The sequence below is a fragment of the Buteo buteo genome, chromosome 25 (assembly GCF_964188355.1).
Source record: "Buteo buteo chromosome 25, bButBut1.hap1.1, whole genome shotgun sequence".
Lineage (NCBI taxonomy): Eukaryota > Metazoa > Chordata > Aves > Accipitriformes > Accipitridae > Buteo > Buteo buteo.
In genome coordinates, this window is record NC_134195.1 from 6,376,848 (window position 1) to 6,401,741 (window position 24,894).

Genomic DNA, 24,894 nt, shown 5'->3' on the forward strand with positions numbered 1-24,894 from the left:
GTTTTATTAAGTGCAAAAATGGAACAAAAAACACAATATAAATCACTGAAATGTCCTAGTAAGTCAGTAATTCAGGATGTAAGAGCAATAAGAACAACATCTGGTGTTAATAGGAGTATGCATGTTGTTAATTTCCCTTGTCTCCCTTTACCACTGCATGGGCAGTGAGGATCAACTATAGAGATTAATTGACTGTGCCATGATACCATTCTGTGCAAAAATACTTGCCCTTTTACAGATATTGAGTAGTTCATTGTACTACTTTTGAATGTCTGTTTTGCTGGCATTCAAACAACTTTGGAGTCAATGTCATTTAGCTTTCAACCTTCCTTATGTATAGTCCTCTGTTATTCTGTAAAACCTCAATGCGGTCAAATTCTGTGTGGTCTCACAACCTTCAGGGTACAGCTTCATGAGGTATAGCAGGTATATGCAGTCACATCATCTCTCCAAGGTGAGGTAAGGGGGCATTCATAGCAAATTCAGTCATCTGAATTTATAGTAGCTGATTCTCATAGAGGGTAGGCTCAGTCCAGAGCTTTTAACAAACCATGTGCACTATCTGTATTCACATGCGTAGCATAGCACTTTTGATACTTTCTGTTGTTAGGGAATACATTGATGACAGCATGTGAAAAACTATGATGTGGCTGAGGAGCAAGTTTAAAACCTGTGTTAAGTACCAGGAAAGTTATTAACTTTTCTGTCAGTTGTTTGGTCAAGAAATGGACGTGCCCACTATGTCTGATGGCATTTCTGAATTAGGGGCAATCATTAGTCCTGCAGGAGAATGTTAAAACTGATCTGTGATTACAAATTACCAGAAACACTGCCAGAGAAGAACTGAACCTTGAGAAAGATTTGGAAATGTAAAGACACACATATCTAGAGAGCAGAAAACCTCTTCAGTAAAAGCTTAAGCCAGAGAATGGCTTTTGCCTAAATACCACGTTTCAACAGCTCTTTAGTTGCCTGACAGAAAGAGGGAGACCTCTCAGAGCTGATCTGAAGGACACCATAGATGTGTGCCTTATTTCTTTCTTCTTTTTCATGTGCGTGTTAGTCTGGCAACTGTGTTGTCTCCATTTTGCAAATCCACATTTAGCCTTCACTTTTACCTGGCCACCTGTCAGAACCTATGCTTGATTACAGTATATTTGACAAACAATAAGGTATTTCATTCTCATGAATCTTGAGACGTGGCCATGACCGCCAGCACTCCAGTTGTGTTCTCAAGTACACTGAGAAGGTAACTGAGCTCCTCCATTACAGCTGCATGAATTGTCAGTGTCAAAGAGATGTCTCCCCAGAACTAGCATTAGTTGAATGCAAGATAATGATGAGAGTGGGCTGAGCCTTGATGGTTTCCTAGCAAACTGACAGAAGATCTTCCAAAATGATTCTCCATTGATTTCTCCCCATTGGTACTAGGAGGAAATATGGTTCCATTTCATCCAGGAATTTATGTCAGATTGGTACCTTCTGCCAGGCAGTTAATAATAAGGGAGGATTACCATGGTCTTCAATGGCATTACTAAGTTTGTTTTAAAAAATAATACTAAGTAGAAGTGTTCCAAAGGGTGCAGAGTGTATATACATAGTGAAGATCTCATTTTCACATAAATCCCCTACATCCCTCAGCTGAAAGCAGCTCAGGGTATAGATATCAGTGCCCATGAACAAAATACTATTATCTCTATCCCATGCCCCTCTTCTCCCTGCCAAAATGAGCATTTACAGTATTCTCAGTGAAACAGGAGGATGGAAACAGTCTTTACCATTCCTTCAAATCACTCCTGCTTGGCTTGTCTAGACCATGTACAACACAGCAGTGAATACTGTTAGCCCAACGAAATCTGCCCTACTCTTTCTAACCTCCCTTTTCTCTGTTTTCACTTAATTTTTCTGCTTGACACTGCCCAAAGCCTGCATGCCAAGCCCTCTAGGGCAGGAGCCGTTTGCGTCTACACCCAAGCAGGATACTGAAATACAAACCCAAGAGCATCTAAATAATAATACTTTGCAAATACTGATGTATTTATTGAGGGGCCTCAAAAAGTATGCAAATATAACTAGTATCATTCTACATTACTGGAAAATGTGAAATCAAAATGTTTTGCATTGTGCTTCATGCCATGTGGTAAGTCCTGAGCAGAATGAAATTTCTGCCCCTTGTACAGACTGCCAAGGAAACTCTCTCTAGGATAGCATTTAGCATTGAGGTTAACATTGTCCTAGCCACTGTAACAATTTCTACGTTCTTCTCAGATCTCAGACTTGGGCTCTTTCGAACACTATCTTCCCAAAGTAAGTGTGCAGTTTGTGTTTTCTATTGGTTAGCAAAATGCGCAGTTTTCTGCAGCAGCTTCTGTCTCCAGATTTGTTATACGACTACATTAAAGTCACAGCCCTCAGTCCGTGGTTCAGCCCCTTCTGAGCCTACGTGAAGATTATTATAGTGCCCTTTGGTGTTTATCTTGGTAGGTTTTGCTGGCATCAGGTACCGAAGGTTCTTCCAAAATCTGGAATTCACAGGAAGAGATTTCTCCTTTTTCCACTTCACAACCCTCTTTGATGGTAAAAGAGACAGTGATTCTGGCAAGAAACTGTAGTCACTTATCGGCATGTATTCAATTAATATGATCTTAGTTTTTCTTTCAACTAGGGCTTTATGCAGTCCACTCTCAAGTTCATATATGGCTTGGTCAGAAACGTAGTTCTGGCTCAGTATAATGATTAATCTTCGGCTTTTGTCAATGAATGAATGGATATCATCAACAACCGCTGCAAATTAAAGATAAATGTGTTATTAAACTAAATTGAAAGGATAGGCACTGAATCGACTCATCCTTTAACAATCACACATGTACCAAAAATGCTCCCCTTACAAAGTGACAGCATGTAAGCATCCTGTCCCTATGAAGAGATTAATACAGAATCATAGAACCATTTAGGTTGGAAAAGACCTTTAAGATCAAGTCTAATCGTTAACCTAGCACTGCCAAGTCCACCACTAAACCGTGTCCCTAAGTGCCACATCTACACATCTTTTAAATACCTCCAGGGATGGTGACTCAACCCCTTCCCTGGGCAGCCTTTTCCAATGCTTGACAACCCTTGTGGCGCAGAAATTTTTCCTAATATCCAATCTGAACCTCCCCTGGTGCAAATTGATGCCATTTCCTCCTGTTCTGTCGCGTGTTACTTGGGAGAAGAGACCAACACTCATCTCACTACAACCTCCTTTCAGGTAGTTGTAGAGAGCGATAAGGTCTCCCCTCAGCCTCTTTTTCTCCAGGCTAAACAACCCCAGTTCCTGCAGCCACTCCCTATAAGACTTGTTCTCTCTACACCCTTCATCAGCTTCATTGCCCTTCTTTGGACACACATTACAGATTAAGAGTCTGCAAAAATGAACTCAGGTATGGCCAAAGTTTGTTCTCTGGAGAAGACAAAAACTTACATACAATCTCCTGCTACCCTAGACAGCTGTCTGCCAGTAGTCACACGGATAGAAGGTGACAGCAAAATTTATTTTTCCTACAACCAGACATACCTTTGCTCTTTTATAATAGATACCATTGAAGTGATTCCACAGAAAGTCACCAAGAGCAACCTCTCTCCAAATATTCAGTAACCCTCAGGTTACTCCTTCCTTTACATCACCAAATACCCAAGTCTATTGCCAGTAATCAAAGGTTGAGAAGACTGGCTTGAGATGACAGAATGAGTTCTAACTGTGTTTTGGATCCATTACTTTTGTCATGACAAGCGATGAATGAAATCAAATGGTGATACCCTTCAAAAACCCATGCACCAAACTGCATTCTCATGCACAGCTTCCTGTGCTTCAGCACCATGGGACAAGGTCTAGAGAGACCAGAGATCTAGAAAACATGCCTTGTAGGGAAAGGCAAAGCAAACTGTAGGAGTAACCTAAAGAAGAGAAAACTGAGAGAAGGAGGCTGACAAGGGTATTACAACACACCAAAAGGCTCCTGTAAATAGAAGGAAATACTGTTTTCCATATTCACAATGGATCAGATCAGAGAAAAGGAAATAAGCTAAAACTATTGAAAGAAACAGACTGAACACTTCAGAAAGCCTTTTTTTAATACTTAAGGAGACAGAATAACTGGAAAAAAATGGCTTGGGAAAGCTGTGGCACCTCTCAGGTTAGTAAAATATGTCAGGAATGGACACAAGGAGACAAGATCCTGCCTAGTGAAGGAGGCTGACTGGCCTTATTGTTCTGTGTTTTTAACAATGAAATCCTACTCCTCAGCTAGATCTTTGGACTAAATGGAATCCCCCAGTATCTATTTTCCAAGTATCTGCAAAAGGCCGTCTATCCATAGGCCATTTAGAGAAACAAAATTCCATGTTCCCATTTCTATTTTGTTATGGCACCCATTATCTTCATAAAATGGTTTCAACCACTACACTGAAGATACAGCAAACATACAAGTTACCTGAGAATAACTAGTACCAGAGACACCAGCTGCTCTGTGCAGTATATGTGATTTCATAGGCACCACCTTTCAGCAAAAGCAGACCAAGAGCCCTGTTACACTGAAACATCTGACATCTTCTGTGTTCTCACCTTAACTTTCTCCATGCTAGGTTTTTCATCTGTTCATCTTGGTTCTGTGTAATTAAAGGTATGTGTATGTGTGTAGGTGTGTATGAATTCATAAATATACTATAAAATATGTAAAATGTGTGCATGTGAACTTTGCATGCGCATAGTCTAGATTAAATGAAAAATGTAGTATTTCAATGCACAACACATTTGACAGAATTCCTTCTAATTACAGACTTTAACCTTTGTGTGAAAATGATGTGCCTATTTAATGACAAGAATATTCAATGCACTTACCTCCTCCAGGGGATACATCTCTCTCAAATATACATAACTTGTACCCAAAGTTTTCTTCTAATATCATGGGTAATATCTTCAAAGCAAATTCTCTCTCTTCTTCAGTAGGAGAAATGCAGTTTTTCAGGTAAGACACAAATGCATCATATTCTTTTCCATCTGGAAAGAAATCACCAATTGTTGTCTTGTTAGCAACCATTAGAAATACAGTATCTGACCCACCATTCTGGTTTTCAAAGTTATTGTCTCAGTAGCAAAGCATCTAGAAACTCCTTCTCTTTCCTTTGATACCCCTAACAGTCTTCAAACAAAAAAAAATCATGACTCAATTTAAATTTTATACAAAAGATTCTGATTGCATTTGGCAAATATTTGAAAAGAACATATCCTTTCTACATTAAGGTATTTTTTAAAAAAATCAGATTAATTTAACCAGTTAATGTCACATCTGTGATGATCAAGAAAATGAAGGAAGCAAAAAATGTGTCTGTAACCTGGTAAGAATGCTATTTAAGTGATATTGCAGATTTCTACATTTATTTTATTCTTTTTCTAAGACTATCAAGTAGTTCTATAGAATGGATACTGGCAAAAGAGAACAAACGAATTTAGTATTTTAATTATAAGTATATACCATGTCTGGTCATGCTCTGGGCAGTAATTTACAAACATAAAATCCAAGAGCAATTCAGAGGCCAAGTCTACCACACTGAGCAATACCTGATTGAACCTTACCACAGAACAACTATCTGGATCAATACAGCAGCACACATAGCTTTGCATCTTAAACTGTATTTCTTTGCTTCCCTTTCTGGATACTTTACTACATGTAGTTCATAAGAGACAGCACAAACTAAAGCCCATAAAACCCTACACATGCAAGAGCTCTAGGAGTAGGAAATCCATTGCCTGATATCAGAGAATCAGTTTCTCCAGGGTAGCCTAGTCCAGGTTCTCGGAGATCCTCCCTGTAAGCCAGTGTATGCAGTGATAGCTAACATCATCAACAGATAGATAAATAATGCTGGCAAGCATAAATGACATCTGCCTGTTACTGAGGAATCTCCAACCAGTGCAGTTTATTCAAGCTATATTCAAGCTGATTTAGAGACTAAGGAGGGCTAAGAAAACCAGGTACATATATACAGAAAGTTTTTTCACCACAATTTTCAGAAAAATTATACCCAGAATGGTGTAATGGACAGGCTTGCTCCTTAAGTGAAGGCCACAGCGATGCTGCCTGGTAAGACACTGGTAGTGTGTTCTCCTGCTCTCCTTAAGGACATTTAGTAACAAACCTATAAATATTGCAATGGCGTCTACAGTCAAGGAAGCATTTTAACCTTCACCTCACTGAAGGGCATCAGTGAGGTGAAAACAAATTTCTGTCAATCTCCTTGTCTGACAACTCCAGAGTGCTCATCCTCTTTACAGATAAATTGTAAACTTCTCCACCTTCATCAACTTTTGTGATGAAGAATATGGCAGAACAGAGCGCATCTGAACAGCATCTAACCACGTCCCTTCCACTATCTGCTGCAGAGGCAGCTTCTTCACTGTGTTCATCTGCTGTTACTGCGCCAGGTGTATAACAAACTCACTTTAGCACCTGACCATCAAGTTCTCTCTTACATATTCTTTGTTGTTTCTACTCACAAAACTCCTGGATTTATTTTATCTCTTCCTCAAAGATGATTGTTTTATAGAACCTACCAGAAACTATTTTTTAATCAATACACTTATTTCAATGTCAGCATTAGCCAAGTCATACCTCCAGCAGTGTCATCTCTTCTGCATATGCTCCTGTAAAATAGAACTAAGTCGACTCTAAACATCACACAGGCAAACACCACAGCTACAGCAACACATGGAAATAGTACAGCAAGGGCCATCCCAGTTGTAAATATGTGCACAGGCAGATCTCGAGTGTTCCCTGTAAAACAGAAACCCAGGAAATTATAACCTTAACAAAGAGTATTATATGACAAGATTACTGTATTCAATACTGATAGCATCTTAAAATCAGCCCCAAAAATCACAATGTTGATGTGAATCCTTTCCTGGTAATACTTCAAGCACATACGCATGCCATTTGTCCTGAGATGGAGAAGAACTATAGAACATGGATTACTCTAAAAACTGGAGAAACAATCTTGCACACATTCACACACCCTCCACACATTTAAATGAACTGTACGTGGGATCAAGACTTCCACTACCGATCCTCATAGATGTACAGCATCCCAAACCAGTGGTCACCCACTTTTATGATGAGTTTTCTTCAAGTTCTTTATTATTTCCTGTTATTCTCTACCTTTTACCCCTCTCTCAGTCCATCCATAACAGTCCTTAATGTCCCCTTTAATCTCTTTGGCCAAGATCTTTTTTTTTTTTTCTTCTATCTCTAGTCTCTTCCAGGTTGTTTTTTTCATTATTATTATTCTATTATCTTTGTCTTTTTAGTTTCAAATACAGATTTTTAACCCTTAAATCTTTGGAAGTCTTTATGAAGGCACTGTCAGGTCATGCTCATTGTAGTCTGTATTTCATTTGCTTTATTATATGCATCATCTTTTGACTAGTCTATTTTCACTTATTTCCTCCCAGTAAAGCTTGGAAAGGTCTGAGAGATGGAAAACAAGAAGGGAATGCCCATTTGCCATGAATCTCCAAGTTGTCTGGACTACAAACGTGAAGTACTACTATATGGTAGAGGTCAGCTCTCCACAGCTAGAAGGATAGAGTCCCTGATAAGAAAGAAACCATCAACCAGAACAATTCAGGCATTGTCAGGAATATAAAAGACTGAACTTTCCAGGAAAAAAAAAAACAACAACCAAACAAAAAACACAAAAAACAACCAAAACCTCAGATTTTAAGTTTAGAAAGAGCTGCTTAATAAACAAAGTGATCCAAAGAGCAGACTCAGGGCTGCACCAAGCTTCAGGTAGTTAACTGCTGTGATCCCACCAATCCGATGAGGAGAGCATAGGGAACATTCTGTCATGGGATCTAACAAAAGTGCTGCCCAGGGATCTGTGTCCACCACAGCAGCAGCTGAACTATGGAGCCCTCGCACAGCTGCTCTAGCAGACGTAGCAGCAACACCTGCTGCCCCTGTCTCAGAGCAGGAGGAATCACCCAGGGGGTTGTCAGGTCTAGCACTAGATGGACCAGGGCCTTCATAAGCACACAGACATACTTGGAGACATGTTCTGAAATCAGTACCCTGCCCTCAGGATTGAGAAGGCTGGCATGATTAATAATTACTTATGAGAGGTATGATTCATAGATTATACCGTACCTTTCTTCAGTTTCACTATTTTCATTTGTGTTCTTTCATCTGCTTGCAACATGCAGGTGAAATTACGATGCATGTCCTCGTCTGTAACTTTTTTAATCCATAGTAGTGTTGTGACATAGAACTTGTTTCCCAACCTGCAACAAGAAATGGTGTTAGCCATTGTACGCTATCTGTACAGAAACCTGCAACCAGCTGAGAGGCAGATTTTGAGGAAAAGGTTCTAAAATAACCTCAGACTGAGGTTTTACTGAATTTGCAGTTCCACAAAGTGCAGGGCATTATCACATACAAACCAAAGTGCAGTGTTTTCAGGAAACCTACTTTAATTTTTTTAACTCTTCTTCACATATTGAAGGTTCATTCTCAGGGATACCTGTGCATTTTTCTGGAAACTTTTGATTAATTAACCAGTAGAGGCTGGCATCTTCTCGCATATAATAACCCAAGAAACCTGTGCAATTGAGTATCTCTTCTTTACCTAAACAAAGCATAACATGAGAAGATCTAGTCAGAAGTAGCATTCATGTTCACAGTGCAGTAAAATGTCAGCTTTCCAGGCCATGTATCCCAAGAACTGTGCTCCTTTCTGGACTTCGTAGCCCCTGCACGACATTTCATAGGTGTTCCACCTGCACTGGTGGTAGCTTCAGCAACCATGCACAGGGCTCTGTTGCACCCTGTTGCAGTGACAGTCATTCACTGCCTTCTCTCAGATAAACTGTCACAGCCAGAAGAGTTTAAATAGGCCAGAGAATTTCAGGCTTTAGAGAACTAAAGGGATTTAAACTCGATCATCTTTGTGGGTCCCTTCCAACTTGAGATATTCTGTGAACTAGACTGTGTGCTGCAGGCAGAGAACAGGAGAGGACAACCTATCACCAGTGCCCCAGGGCCAGGTAAAAGTAACTGGTAAGGGGAATTACAACCAATTGATTATAATAGCTAAACTATACACTATTACTCAATAAAACCAAAACCTTTTAGACTCCCTGCTGAAGTCACACAGAAGAAATGCTCATCCCAGCACCACACCTGGAAATCAGCATAATCCTGAATATGTGAACAAGTCACCTTCAGCCAGTCAGCTACTTTGCACCATTTCATAGCACTAATTGGAAATGACAGGAACCACCCCATAGGCTCCAGTTAATTATAAGAAAGAGCAAAACTAAAGAGACAACTGTATACTTGGGAAAATAAAGGCAGAAGACTGCAGCTCTGGAGTGTGAGATTTGATGATTTGCAAGGCATTTTATTTTAAGCATTGTCGTGGGTAGCTTGACCTAAGGTTAGCTGCAACTTTACACTATCATTTCTAGGCTATGGCAGCATCGTTTCCAGGGAACACATACAGAACGCCCTTTATTAAGCCACAAAAGACGCACGTTAGCTCTTGTTTAGGCCATCGTGCACAAATGCTTTCCAGTAAGCGAGGCCTGCCCAGGAATTCTCTAAGGGCACATATTATAAGCTGACTTCTCAAGATTTATCAGAGTGGATGCTTCCAGTGGAACTGCTTAAGAACCTTTAAAGAAGGATCCAGCTAAAAATCTGCCCATCTTAGATTCAGACCTTAGAAATCCAAATCACAGTTGCACAGATTGAAACACAGACCTAAGCTTCTAGTATCATCGACCTTGCAACTCTAGCTTTTTCACCATACACAACAGCTATTTTCAGGGAAATATTATAGAACACCATCTAAGCAATGACAGGTTTGAAAGACCACGGACCCAGCTCATCCAAAATTCCCTTCACTCTCCACCATGCCATCTGTATCATCACTCAGCAGGTAGTTCAATGATCTTACCAGATGATCTTATCAAAGCAGATAAGGAATGGAAGACAGATGTTTCATAATCACTTGATGCTGAACCCTGCCACCTTCTAATGGTTGGGACAAGCATAGTAAGTGGGAAGAACTGTGTGGGAAGGGTGTACTGGGAGGTTGGGAGACATGAGGCATCATAGGATTGGGGTACTACCATTGTAAAAAGGACCTACAAACTGGTATTTGTAGGAAGGAAGGAAAATTAGCATCTGAGGTCCTGGCTGAGCAAATGAGATACATGTATGAGCAACAGAGGAGGTAAATATGATTTTTCAGACTTGGAAAGGAAGGACTAGGTAACCAGATGGGAGAAGCCCTCAGGCACAGAGGAAGAAAAAGAGAGGTAAATTTCTGTTTCTAAAAATTAATTACAGCCTCAATCACAAAATCCTGGATCCAGTCCAACACTGTGCGAAGCCTGCAGACCGTGTTATCTAACCTAATCCAAGCCAGAGGCACAGTTAAGGTCTTGGCTTTTGACAATATAACCAATTCTTTGCAGCAGTGACAGATCTTCATGCTCACATTGCCAGGACTGTAAGCCCTCACACTTCTCATTTGCGTGCAGAATAACATCCTTAACTGTATCAGGTATTAAGGGGATTACTCGTTATTGCTGTTTGCTGAACAAACCGGACATCTTTCACACATCACTCTGTGGGGTTTGCTATCTACAAAAGAAGCCATGGAGAGATTGTTTATCATCACCACTACCTTCTCTTGCTGATCATAGCAGCAACCTCAGCTTCTGCCTCTGTGAAAGGGTACGTTTAGTGTACTTGTGTATCAATCATGGAATACACTAGGCCAAACATAACCAGATGTGAGGATGGATCAGATCCAGGAGGGTGCACAGACAATTCTTAGTTTGATTACATTTAACCAGACCATCAACCATAAAGAGAGCAGAACAAAAGTATATATATGCAGTAGCTACCACAAAGATTCTTGTACTAATTTCATACCTATTTCTGTTTCAATTTCTTCATTGTGTCCAACTATCTCCAAAGTGCCAGCCTCTGGTGCATCTAAAATACAAAGAAGTATTGCTATTGAAGTAATAGGTTACTTACATTCTACCACAGTAAAAATTACACATTTGCTTCATTTCTAAAACTAATCACATACATTCCATTTAATTCAAAGAACAATATTATCTGGACTCTGGCATTACTGAGTAGTTTAAAACACAGTAGGTCCTGTTGAATTATTTTCACATGCATATATATACAGTGCACAATTTACAACGGTTGGAGAGGCTCTTCCCCAAAACTCTTAGTAAGTTTGTATGTCTTATTACAGCAGCTAATTTTGAAAAAAAAAAAAAACTGCATGGAAGACATACTAAATAAATTTTCCAGAATTGGTAATATGTCATTTAAACTTCTTCCACTTTTTTATTTTTGAAATTACTGCAAAATAGTTCAGATTACCAGATTTGATCACCCTTGTATATATTTATCAAATGAGAATTGTAATTAAAAATCTCTATAGTAAAGAGAACAAAAAGCATTCTTCAAAATTTTAGAAAGCTTTTTTACCTTCTTCTACTACCAGTTTAATTGTATTTGTGCTGTGGTATATCTTTCCTTCATGACTGATTAAAATTTTACAGGTATATATCCCAGAGTGCTGTACTGTTAAGGTTTTAAAATCCAGTTCCCGCTCTGTTTCATTTTCATAGTTCTTACAGTCCTGCATCAATAAAGACAGAAAATGCTATTCCGTAGCAAACATACATTCAAAACCTTAAAAAAGTTGAAAATTATTTTTGAAACAAAGTGTCACCATCACTCTTTCACTATCTCAGTGACATTTATCTGACCCAAAAGAGGTGGGGGCCCAATTCTCAGTCATGGTCATTTAAAGGCAACATTTGAACATTTAACCTGTTAGAAGTTGAGAGCACTGCAATTCCAGGTAAGCATCTGAGTATAAAAATATTGTATCAGGAATTTAAATGCATTCATCTATTTTTGTCCAAATGATGGCTTGGGTCTGTAGGTGTCACCTGCTTGTGGCCAAAAGTTGTCTAGACTCAGGAGGAGCTTTCAGGTTAAAGCAAAATGCCTCAGTAACAGGGCAAGTGACCATCTCAGAGGGTGACAAGTTGGACTCACATTTGTTTACTCTCCCTATCCCCCCAAATAAACTGGTTTGTTTGGGGTTTTTTTTAATTCATAGCACATGCTAAAAGTGAAATGTCCTGTGAAAATGCAGCAATATTTGGTTCTGGTCTGAATTACCTCAGGTCAAGAAGGGAAATGATCACTGCTGGAAATTGTCAAGGGAATGGACATTTCCTGGATGCATATGCTTATTACCAGGCTCGTATACAAAAGGCATGTGTGACCATCCCTGTTTTACCTCAGCTTAGGGTGTTGCAGGAAGGCTTTGAAAATTTTCATCCAATCAAGCATCAGAGGATACTGAGGCACAAGGATGGCTGCTTCACCTGTCTCACACAGTACTAGGCATTAAAATATTAGGCATCAGCATACTCAGCTTAGCCATGACAGAGGTCAGTCTGGGGTATGGTCCTTTACTGAGGAAAACAAATCCACCTATGGCCCCATCTATCAATGATCCTATCCTCCCAGGCCCCGAAGGACAAGGAAGCAGGGCTGGGGCTCATTCTGCCAGGCAGAATCCAGATGCCTGTACTTAAGCGGCCAAAATCCCTTCCTGAAACTGATTCAACATGGAGTGAACAGGGTCTGTTACTCCAACGAGGACACCTGAGAGGGATAAGGAGCACTAGGCAAGGCAGAGCATAGTGACAGGGTGCAAGAAACTTATTCAGGGTTGTTGAGCACAACACCCAACAGTTACAGGTGCTTACACAACTATCATCGATGTTCTGACAAAAGCTGGTAGAGAGAAGACTGATGATTTGCCTAGAATGAACAGAACTGAATCTGTTACACGTTTTGTAAGGAGTGTTCAGAAGCAGCAAAATTGAAAAGTTTGCAATTACTTTACAAGCACATGCCAACTGTAAAACAAATATCTTGGCACCTCATTTAGTGTCAGGGTAATATCTGTATCAGCAAAGTAGCAGCTGGCTAAACCAGCCACTGGCTAAATCATCAAACAGACATGTGCTTCAGGTCTTTTACCGTTCCAAACTACCAGTTTATTAATAATTTCTGATTACAGGTACATTTTTCTAAAAAATCTGAGAGCAGAGAAAAACTTTCTAAAAAAACTGTCTAAAGGTTTTTCCCTAATAACCTGAGAAATTAAAGCTTTACAAAGTCTGTAGGTGCTTCTAAAAATTTGTTTGTAATTATTTTTTCCTGCAGTCAGATGTTTTGTTTCTATAGCCAATGATGAGTGACACTGTTTCAGTAATTACCTTGTACCATGTTATGCTGTCATTTTCATTTACAGACAAATCACTGCATTTCAGTGAATGACCAGTTCCAGCATTTTTAATTTCTGTAGTTAAATGATTTTTGTTGAAACAGCTGCTTTTATTTCTTTCAAGTACATTCAAGGTCCACTTTTGAATTGTGAAATTTTGTTTTCCATTGCTATGAAAAAAAAATTAGCAAAATCAGTTTTAGGAGCTTTTTAAAGGAATGTAACTGAGTTACACAACAAAATACAAATAAATTCTCTAGTACATCTGTTAGGTAAAAAGTACATCTACAGTGACCTAATTATTTATATTCCCCTTTGTTACTTTTCCACCCCCAAATATGTGTTATTTCCCATAACAAAAGAGGTTATGTAAACTAAATCATCTATCACAAAACATTTGACAATACAATTATACCTATGAAATATGACAATATGTGCTATACCAACCAGAAGAAGGATGCAACAATCTGTGGCATCATGTATAGTTACAAGTGAGCATAAAAGAGTTTTAGGACCTTGAATCAGCTAGTGATTTTGCAGGTTTAATGTCCCATGCATTGCTAAGGTTTAAAGCAGTAAATGAAAAATGTATTTGTAAAATATGCCAAAAATAAGATGGGTAACTCTGCTATTGTTTACAAAGCAACATTATTCATTTTTTGAATATTGTCTTTTTTTGAATACTCATCTTTTGAATATCTAGGAGCTGACCATTGTCAGTCAGGTATCTACTATGTTCTATCCACATATTCCTCTAAAGAATCAGATTATAGCTGTAAGTTATTTCATTGCTGGATATGTCCAAATACATGACTACCGAGGGAAAAGAAGCTAGAGGACTTTCAGCTTAAGTTTGGCAAAGTTGGCCTAACTTTGGCAAAGTTAGGGCTTAAGAGAAAGTCATATGCTGCTGTAAGTTCATGGGTGCAATTAGTGCATAAAGCACTCATTTTTTACTGAACAAGTAGGGTCTCACAGAGCAAAACCAGCAATCACAGAGCACTTCCCTCCAGTGTCAGTCATATCTTCATAAATACGTTTGAATCTTTTTGTCTCCAAGAAAAAAAAAGGAATTGTTCCCAGGAGAACTGAAACTAGTCAAGGATCATTTCGATGAGAATGGCTAAGGGGACAAAGCAGTTGAAAAGGAGAAGCAAGCCTGACAAGGATATCAGCTTAAACACCATTACTGTTACAAGATTCAGAAGAACTATTAGGACATAATTTATATGATGAATTTACACCAACTTTTGGGTTGGTTTTTTTTCCCTTTTCAAGCTCCCCAAAGAGATGTATTTATGTATTTTGCTCAGCCCCTTTGCATTGTAGTCCTTTTTCAGCCTACACAGGTTCTCCTTGTTCTTCTTACTCACTTGAGATAGTCATTACTCATAATTGCAATTTGAATACCTAAATGAAAACAAAGTGGTTTGGTTTCTCAATCAGTCACCTATGGTTTCATAAACAGGAAAAACCTTATCAAAGCTTTTCCATTAGAGATGTACTGGTACGGGTATCCATGGTAGGTGGAGTCCTTCTCACCTATTCTTCAACATTACATTGACACATTTAAATCAGAGCTACCAGTCACAGTCAGCAGTGGGACCACAGTCAATAGTCATCCTTTTAGAGTGCAGTTTACATGACCTATTTTATATGTTTGTTTTAGGACAAGACAATCTGTGCCCTAGAAAGGCCTCTCTCTCTCCGACAGTAAAGGTACCTAAGATAAGTTCAGGTATAGACATAAACATTAGTTCCAATTAATTCCACCCAGTCCGTGTGTTTCTTTAGATATCATGCTAGTATCTGAATACTGCTGGAGAGGCAATTACAGATCTAGCCAGAAAATACATAGGGTTTTACTATCTAGATTCAGCAGATGGAAGAAAAGGATCTATAAAGCCACATGTTCTCCTCAGCACTGTCACTCCACAGAGGCTTTCTTCTGTGATCATATTTGGTGAAATCACTTCAACAAATAAGGATTTCACCTGCAGTGGATCAAAATATTCTACATGAGCCAAAATCTGGCAAGGAGCAGCTCCCTGGAAGGTGAAAAAACCATGCCTACGCAAACTAACTTGAATTTGGCTCACATAATTTCTAGTTGTCTGCCATATACATGATTTTTAACAAAAAAATAGATTAAGTTGTTATTGTTTAAACTGCTAGTGTCTAAGCTGTTATATTTCTATCCTGGCTTTCACTTGCTGAGATTCTTTAGTGATAATTTGTGGGGAACAAAACCATTTCTGGCTTAACAGCCTTTCAACTCTCCCCGCCAAACCCACCAAGAAGGAACAACAAAAACTAGCTTGACTCAGGAGAGGCTACAGGGAAGTGAAAGCCCTTAGAGCATATAAACCAAGTTTACTGGATACATAGCCAACTCTAAGTCATCCCTTAGCTATTTCACTGCAACAAGCCAGTGTTATATCAGTATTTCAACCTACTGCAAGTTGATTGCAACTACAATATTACCTCTAAATGTGTGTGTTCCCACTGCTTTCAACTTTTCTAAACACACTGAAAAAGTGAGCAGCATTAGGATCTTAAAATGTATCACGTGTTTATCATAGATCTCTGTACTTTCATTTTTTTCGGGAACTTCTAAGTTCCTTCGGTTTCAAGGTCACCAACACAGAGCAACCAGATGACCTGCTTTTTTGTATTCTGTTTTTTTCTTTGATAACCACAGGATATAGGCTAAGAAAAAACATACAAATCAGAAATCCTGCCAAAGATGTGTGACAGTTTTTCTGCTTACCGCTCCCACTAAAATGCATATGAAATTCTTCATTTTCAAGAAATGTTGCTGAAGATGGACACATTCAGGCTTACAGGTGATGTCTATTAATTCCTGAATTTATATCCTAAGTCTACTATACTAACAAATACACGTGAACACATCAACACACACATACGCATACTTTAGCTATCTATGCTATGTCTTAGCAGGACACTTGTGCTTTAACTGGAAAACTTCTGATTCTTCTTTAAGTCAAAACTAAGTGGATAATACACCATAAATACATTGTTACATCATTTTCACCTCTCACTTCTTGCATATTTTCAGTTGTAACATATCAGGAAAAAAATCCCTAAATTTAATTAGTTTGCAAAATCTGTCAACGTGTTGTCTTTTCTCAAAAATCTGCAGTATATTTAATTGTCACTTTGTTCACTAAACCTGCCTAAACAGTTATAAGCACTCTAAAAATCATTTCCCATATAGCTTACAAAAACTTACCTCTAAATTAAATAGTTGAAAATGAAAAAGATAACTAAGAATATACTTAGAATGTCTGCTTTCAAAACCAAAACTTTAACCTATTGTAAATGCTCTGAACTAAAACTAATTCCATTCTAATTGTCATTCTTATTAAATCTTAAACCAATTCAGTAGTCCACAATAGCCCACAATTTTTCCCTATCAACAGAGACTACTAAAAGTCCTCTGTCTCTGCAGAAAACTGTTTCTGCAAATAATCTTCAGTATTTGCTGAAATGTAAACTGCTTTAATATGCTTGACAATAGTGAGAACCATCATATAAACTAAGCACAAGATCCCATTAAAATCCCATGAAAAAAATCCCCTTATGCCTATTATTCCAGTGGTGAGACCTGTGATGAGTTCCTGTGTGAGGATTGCAAGATTCTGGCATGTGCCTTCATTCTGATCCTAACAGTATCTGTATGGGCCTAACAGAAAGACATTTTGAAGGAAAAAAAAAAAAAAAAAAGGTGTTTCAGAGTAGTCAAAATATATCCTTTTAATTAAGAAACTTTTTTTTTCCAAAATAAAAATGCTTTCTTTCAAAACTGAGTTTTAAAATGTAGTAGCATAATATAGTCCTAGCAAATGAAACAAAGAGCAGAAAATCAAACCTCTTAATTCCAAATGAATGCTTCGATGTAATCAAAACCTTTCTTCTGAGCCTCTTGCTTAAGCAAATCAGCAAATCAAGACATTTCACAAAGGATTCAGACATTTTTGTGTTTTCCAACAAATACTTATTTTAACAAACTTCATCCTAACAGTTTTATTTAAGGTCTTTTCCTGTCATCTCCTTCTTCGATACATAAGGCTGTTTCCCTCAGTTTTGAACTTTACATTTTTTTCATATTAATTTTACAGAGTTCTTGTAATTTACTGTGGATTTACTGTCATTACTCCAAGTCCTTAAAATAATCGCAAAACAGCAAGGATCATGAATTAAGGCTGGTGTTATCACAGCTTTCCTCTCTTTTGTCCTTTATTTTAGACTCCTTATGACAACCTCCTTCAGTAGCCTGGCGATTCAGGTATGGTCTCCGACTATCCTTCCCCATGCCAAAATAAGTCAGACCATGCATTTTACACCTCTGGTTAAGTGCTGGCAGCAGAGTGAGTTCTTAGATTTAATAGCTTTTTAGCACTACATTTAGTGAAGTGACTGTATAGACAACTGATCAAGGCCATCAATAAAGCCAAAATTTAAAGCCAAATTCAGACTTGCTATGAAAAGTACAGGTCCGTGACAACAGACAAGCCTATGTCAGGTATTATCTAATGTTAACCCCTACACACCAAAACTGAGCAGCTGGCTTCACCTGTGCTACTTCAGACAAATGTCTGTACTCAATAACACACCACCTTTGCGCAACCTTGCACAACAAAGTAGCCAAGCTACCATACTCATCACCTCTAAAGACAATTCTCTTAAGACTGGGTTCGACATACATGAGTAAAAGTTTTCTCAAGCTTTACCTACTACTTGGATAAAGAGTTCCCTACAGTTAAAAAGAAATCACATAAAGCCAAAAGAAATATTCTACCAACAGACTTTTTGTTTATAATATTTAGCACTTCAGATACCATGACTCATTACTTTTTAAAATACTATCAGTAAGACAATAATAATGATACATAGAAAAATAAAACATGAAGTTTTCAGCTTCCAAGTTAACTTGGAAGTTAACAACTGATGTCCAGCTTAAAACTGTAAACTATCAAACTTGTGTCTGCAATGTTACTGGAGAAACGTGGAAAGCATTTTTCAGTATCCGCAGTCCCATAACCTTTACGAACCAGGCAAGAACCTTAAAAATATTATCTGGAGAAGAGCACAAATCATTACATGCAAAATAATCTGCTTAAAATAAATTATTGCTTCAATTGTAAATGCTGAATTACAGTTTTGGTGCAAGTTAGTCATAAGAACTCCATGCAACAAACCTTTGCTTTAGTCCTTTAGTCTTTCATGGTGGTCTAAGGAAGATTACCACCAAATAACTGAGGCCCCCCCTTATTTCTCCTTTTGACTCACAATGTTCTACAGCAGTAAGAAATCAAATCCAATGATTCCATCTGTTCTTTGAATGGCTTCAAGCATGTAAAGGTTTGCACAGAAACCAGAGTTCAGCTACGCCACTCTTTGTTTATTACTTTACTTTACAATTAGACCACTTGGCAGGATTTATAGCGTGAGATCCACTTAAGACAGTAAGGAAGAACAAGTCTGGTGGAGAAGACAAGCAAATGTTTCCTTTTACTTGGCAGTGGACAGAAGGGTTGCCTATCACTCATTTTGCTTAGGTAATTAATCACAAACCAGCAGAAATGCTACCTGCCTTATCAAAAGGTTTACAGAACCCTTAAAAGGCTGCAGCTGCCTATAGCTATTTGTAAATATTATAGGTCTGCCTGGATGGATATTGTGAAATGATGTGGAAAATGACACCACAGTTAATGTAGTTCCCTGCACCTCCTTTGTACAGATGCCACCAGCAATACAAAGCAAGACAAAGAAATTAGCTTCTTCATAGGCAAGTGCAAAGGCAAGATGTTCACCCACCAGCTTGCGTACCCACCTGTGAGTGACAGAGTAATTCCCAGAGTCACTGAGTTCAGCTGGCCAAAACTCCAGAAAATTCATCTGGGAAACAATTCTGTCTGTTTCCTTTATCAGTTGCTGCTTTCCAGCGTTTTCTTTGTACCAGTTTACTGTGTATGCTTCTTCCTGAAAATCTTCTTGCATTGACTCAAGATAACAAAGGAAAAAGTATTCCCCTTCTAGCACGTCAATGGAGGCACGAAGGGGACACAGCTTCTCTTCAGAGAACGAGGAAAAAAGATACATTAGGAAGCCAAGTACTTCTTTCAGAAAATTACATTAGCCTGACTTCAAAGTGATTTGCTGTGCTGCTGGCCTTTTATAAAGCGACTTTCTTTCAGCAGAGTGGTTTGGCAGTATTTATTTATTCTAGCAATACTTACTGGAAAACTCAGTTTTCCAAGTCTTTATTCTGCCTCACCCAAGCAAAACCAGAATGAAAAGGAAGGTTAAAAAAAAAGGACGTTTCCCTAAGATTCTTTCACCTGGGTCCAACAGTGTCAGAATCAAATGGGCACAAACGGCAGAATCTGGCCTCACTCTACAGTAAAGCAGCTGCCACAAATGGAAGAGGAAAGGAGAAATTCTTCACATATGGTGTGACTTGACAAATATGGCTAATCCTCAGAACTGGTCAACTGCCATAAAAGCAGGGATCCTATGAATTAACATTTGCATTTTCTTTTCTTAATTTAAACTAAATCATTATGTAGCTAGATCTTTTAAAAACTTGAGATATCTTTGGGAAAGTTGCCTTGGAATGAGATTATGCATGTAAAATTTAGTCTCAAAGTCTGCTTTTCCAATCAAATTTCCCAAATGTACTTTTGCATACAGAAGTCACAAAAAATACAGAAAAGGAACCATGGTCTAGCATTAACAGTCAAGAATAAAATAAGCCTTTGGTCTCTACCTCTCCTGAGGTTCTGAGAGATTATTGTTGTTTAGCAACTATTGTGACCACACTTCTGAATAGCACAAAAATAAGCAGAATCATTCTCTTCCTTGCTGTCGCTCTTCATACAGCCATGCTCCCCTACAACATCATCAGGTGTCTCCAGGTAGCATCTCTGCTCTTTTTATTTCATAATTTGGGTATTTCGGACCAAATTTCCCAAATCTGTAGCTGGGCTGAAATTACCAAAACTTTTCAGATTTTGTTCTTAGCTGCAAAATACAAAACTTTCCCCACTTTAAGCCATTGTCAAGAAGATGCCACATATTCAGCAAATATTTTGAAGGTTCTACTATTGAAATGAAGGTTTATACTTACCAGTGGCAGATTCAGTGATAAACATTAAAAAAAAAATTATCAGAGTCATTTTCTTGAGTTACTTCTCACTTCTTCTCCAGAAAAATGAAACTGAATTGTTCTTGCTTGTTCTGAAAGCCTAAAAAAACCACACACAAATTATCACAAGTGCAGTGAAACAAATTCCTTTGAGCATGTAAGCAGTGTAACTATTGCTTGGGACTGAAGAGGGCTTTCCAAATGGACAGTTACACATTTTTATCATAACAGCTATTTTCATACATCAGGTAATCAATCTAGACTTTTCTTGGCAAGTTTATTTTAAGTTTAGAAAGCACTGCAGGATTTTCTTCCTCTGTTTTCTTGTTTACTAGATGTATTTCACATTTCTGATTAAACTGACAATCTTATAGAAGCACTTAAACGTAGATCCCAAGTCAGTAGACACCTACCACAGGATAGGACAGTGCTTTTTTTCTCCACAAACAGTAAAAACTTTGCAAGACTGGACCTTGTAGAAACTCCCCTTTCCTTCAGTGAGAACAGCACAATGTTGACAGATTGGACATCTTGATGGCTAATTTTGAGCTTGTTGGAAATCAATGAGATGTACAATTTTTTCATACAATTTTGTCTATAGAACCAATATGCACCAGCCGAGAGTGCTAGCATTTCCACTGAGGGAGATGAGATGAAGAAGCTCAAATTCAATTGCTTCATAGGTAGTCAACTGTGCTTTCAAAGGCAAATGAAAACCACCACTAAATAACACCAGTGTGGAGTATCTTCCTGAGATTCCTCAGAACGGCGGGTTAACTGACAACCAACAGCAGAGCCAGTCCTAAGACTGCACCTCAATTTTGCTTACATAACAGACAGATTAGGTGCATAATAAGCTCAGTTCAATCTCTGCAACCTTGCTGAACCACTGACCCAAACATGCACAAACAAATGAGACACACACACATGAGATGTATTTCACAGAGAGCTGCCAAAAGAAATCTCATTAGCATTCCATTTCTTTGGTTTTATTACCTAAACCTCTCTCAATTTGAGAAAGCACGTACTTACTGTTGCAAGACACTGCCCCGAGTTTTACAGTCAGAAATTTCCTGTGATCTATAGTAGCCAGAGGCAGGAGGCTACTGCATTTCCAGCAATATTCGAGAATGACATCGAACTGTGTAGCCGCTCTCCCTCTCTTATCGTTCTCCCCCAGTTCTTTATGAGTATGTCATCATCCCATAAATCACTGTAAGGAGATGAAAAAAGTGTTTCACATCCCTTTTTTCAGACTGACTGGTAGGCAGATCCAGATTTAGAAAGCAGTTAAAAGAAGTTGGATGCTGAGTACTGCAACAAGCAACTTTAAAGGGTCATCCAGCAAACTCGTCAGACCTGGTTTCAGTTCCCTTCTACACATGGAGATTCAAACTGCTACACTTTACAAGGGAAGAAGGGCCTCTCTCTTTATTTTCATTTCTTGAATTTACTTTTCATTTTTCACCCTATCACATCCAGAAGAAATACAGCTGTTACAGACCATGAAACTATGATCCACTACATAAAGATAAAATAATTTCTCACTGGATTTTTAATTTTAAATCCCATTCTTTGTTGGCACATAACATCAGCACACAGTTGAAGTTTTGCTGAATGCAGAACAGAGCCCTTCGTTCTTTTAACAGGGATTAAAGAACACAGTGTAATGCAAGCTACTTAGTAATAACCAGGTTTGGGATTACTGGCTACTATTAACAAGCAAAACACAGGTCTTTGATCTTACTCTCCCATTGCTGTTGACCTGATCAATTTGTCTGAAATTGTTCTACTCCAGGCTAACAGTACATTTGAGCCATATGGTTTGCATACTCTTCAATGAAACACTAGGAGGAGGGGGAAAAAAAGAAAAAAAAAGAAAGATAAATGCTTTTGGTGAAACTCAGCTAGTATAAAGAGATACTTCAAGGAACAGAATAAGATTTTTAATTTTCAGAAAGAAATGAAGAGTTATTTTAAAGTAAAGGCAAAGATGCTCTGCCTAACAAAGGAGTATAGAAATACTCAATGGGCAAAATGCTAAGGCAATAATGGGGAATGGCAGTTTCAGTGAAAAAAAGTATAAAAAAACCCAGCTGTCTATAAGGCCCAAAGTGACAATAGTTTTAAGCATGTTTTTCAAATTTCATACACGCTTAAACCCACTGATGGAATACTACTAATAAAAAATGGTTCTTAAAAATCACTGTGCCATTGTGAAGCTGACAAAATCTTTAAACAAACTGAAGGTTTAAGTTCTGTAAAATGCATTAATGATACCTCATGAACTAGACAATTGTGTGTATTTAAGCATCATTATAATTATTCCTCATTTTCCTAGAATCACCAGAAGATTTTGGAATGAAAGGGGGCTGACACGTCAAAGTGATCCTCAATTTTGGTCAAGTAACTCATTTTGATCAACGCTTTTGGAAACCTGAATTTGGTCCCAAAGGGTTGTGACTTCCTTTTTTTAAAACCAACAGATTCTTCTGAATGTCAGACTGTCTGAACAGACATTTTAGGGTCAAGGGAGGGAAGCACTAATCTTACCTCTTTAAGAATGGCTTCTTGCAGAATTTAAGTCTTTTTCAAATATCACCACACAGTGCCATAATTTGAATAGGATTCATGAAGAAAACAAAAGGATCTAGCAAACAGTTGCCTTAACCATACTAGGTCCAAGGACCATTCTGCCAGGATTGCAATTTATTGGTAAAAATGAAAATCCATCTTCATTTCAAACAATGTTAAGTGAAGCTGTTTACTTACTATGCGAGTCTTGCCAGGTGGAAAGCTGATGCAGTAGTAGTCTTCCAAACTCCAGAGAGTTAGAATTTGTGCTTATAACTCTTCTGAACCTCGTTCATCACTGAAACAGAGTGATCTCTCTCAGTAAGTGAGTCAGTACAAAGACAGCTCAGTCTGAAAAACCTCCTGAAAAAGGAAGAGTGGAATTTCTCACTTTGTGAACTGCAGGGAGGAAAACAGAAAAGGTAAATGTGAGAAATTCATTTTTACTAGCATTAACGGAAAGGCAATAGGAAATTACGAATATTAACTTTTCTAAATGAGGCATTTGAGGGCAGATACACCAATGTTTTAGGCATCGTCTTTTGCTGGTACCATCTACAATACCACTTTAGGAGCCCGCCCTGCTCCAAAGCCACCGAGGTGTGAGGGAAAGGGCCGGGGACAGCCCGGGGAGGGCGACTTTGCAGTGCCACCGAGGGGCTGTGTGTTGAAATAAGCCCTTTTCAGAGCTAAACTATTTATGCCATCTCTCTAACAAGGGAAAAAAAGTATATCATGGGCCCGGGAGAGAGTCGGAGAGTGGTGCCCGGGCCGGGCGGGAAACGCGGGGGCAAGGAAGTGCGGCAGAGACAGGCAGGGCTGAGGGAAAGGCAGGACGGAGGGAAAGGCAGGGCTGAGGGAAAGGCAGGACGGAGGGAAAGGCAGGACGGAGGGAAAAGGCCGGGCTGGGGTCAGGCAGGGCTGAGGGAAAGGCAGGATGGAGGGAAAGGCAGGACGGAGGGAAAAGGCAGGACGGAGGGAAAGGCAGGACGGAGGGAAAAGGCAGGACGGAGGGAAAGGCAGGACGGAGGGAAAGGCAGGACGGAGGGAAAAGGCCGGGCTGGGGTCAGGCAGGGCTGAGGGAAAGGCAGGATGGAGGGAAAGGCAGGGCTGAGGGAAAAGGCAGGATGGAGGGAAAGGCAGGACGGAGGGAAAAGGCAGGACGGAGGGAAAGGCAGGATGGAGGGAAAGGCAGGACGGAGGGAAAGACAGGGCTGAGGGAAAAGGCCGGGCTGGGGTCAGGCAGGGCTGAGGGAAAGGCAGGACTGAGGGACAGGGAGGGCTGAGGGACAGGCAGGACAGGGGACAGGCAGGACGGAGGGACAGGCAGGGTGTCCCGGAGTGGACTGGCGGGTCGAAGCGAAGGACCCCCCCACGCACGGCCGCAGAGATGCCCTCATCAGAGGCAGACGCTCGGCTCCGAGGGAGGGAGGGAGGGAAGGAAAGAGCCGCCCGCGCCCGGCCCTCGCCTCCCCCGCAGCCCGCCCGCCCTTCCTCTTCCCTCCCCCGGCCGCCCCGCTGTCCCCGACCCTACCTGGCCGGCGGGAGCTCCGGGCCGGGCCGCTCCTTCCCCCGGCGGCCTGCGGGGGACCCGGGCGGGCGCTTCTCGGTTTCGCTGGAAAGAAGCCGGAGCGGGAGTGGGGCCGGGCAGCGGGGCGGAGAAGGCAGGTTGAAGTCTTTTACCTTGGCTTCCCAAGGGTGCTGGGCTGGCAGCCGGTCGTGGGTGAAGGCCAGGGGTTTCCCCCCCCTCCGCGGCGAGGAAAGGGAGG

At 39.7% G+C, this 24,894-nt stretch overlaps 1 protein-coding gene across 1 annotated transcript; it reads right to left on the bottom strand.

Annotated features, from left to right (window-relative positions):
- IL18R1 (interleukin 18 receptor 1) lies at positions 1 to 23,788 on the bottom strand. Its single transcript, XM_075057222.1, has 13 exons — positions 23,614 to 23,788; positions 23,324 to 23,423; positions 21,584 to 21,764; positions 20,534 to 20,651; positions 19,238 to 19,478; positions 13,373 to 13,550; positions 11,556 to 11,709; positions 10,980 to 11,042; positions 8,505 to 8,661; positions 8,184 to 8,317; positions 6,651 to 6,812; positions 4,880 to 5,038; positions 1 to 2,784 (listed from the first exon to the last, which is right to left on the bottom strand). Exons 4-13 carry the CDS (start codon positions 20,580 to 20,582, stop codon positions 2,384 to 2,386), a joined length of 1,698 nt encoding a protein of 565 aa, XP_074913323.1. The 5' UTR covers positions 20,583 to 20,651; positions 21,584 to 21,764; positions 23,324 to 23,423; positions 23,614 to 23,788; the 3' UTR covers positions 1 to 2,383.
- Between the last annotated feature and the right edge of the window lie 1,106 nt (positions 23,789 to 24,894).

Excerpts from the sequence above, each read along its gene's own strand:
- IL18R1 (XM_075057222.1), bottom strand. The coding sequence starts at position 20,582 with ATGACTCTGATAATTTTTTTTTTAATGTTTATCACTGAATCTGCCACT. Across the intron at positions 8,318-8,504 it reads GAAGAGTTAAAAAAATTAAA|GTTGGGAAACAAGTTCTATG; the intron begins GTAGGTTTCCTG and ends TTCTTGTTGCAG. Across the intron at positions 6,813-8,183 it reads AATAGTGAAACTGAAGAAAG|GGAACACTCGAGATCTGCCT; the intron begins GTACGGTATAAT and ends TCTGTTTTACAG.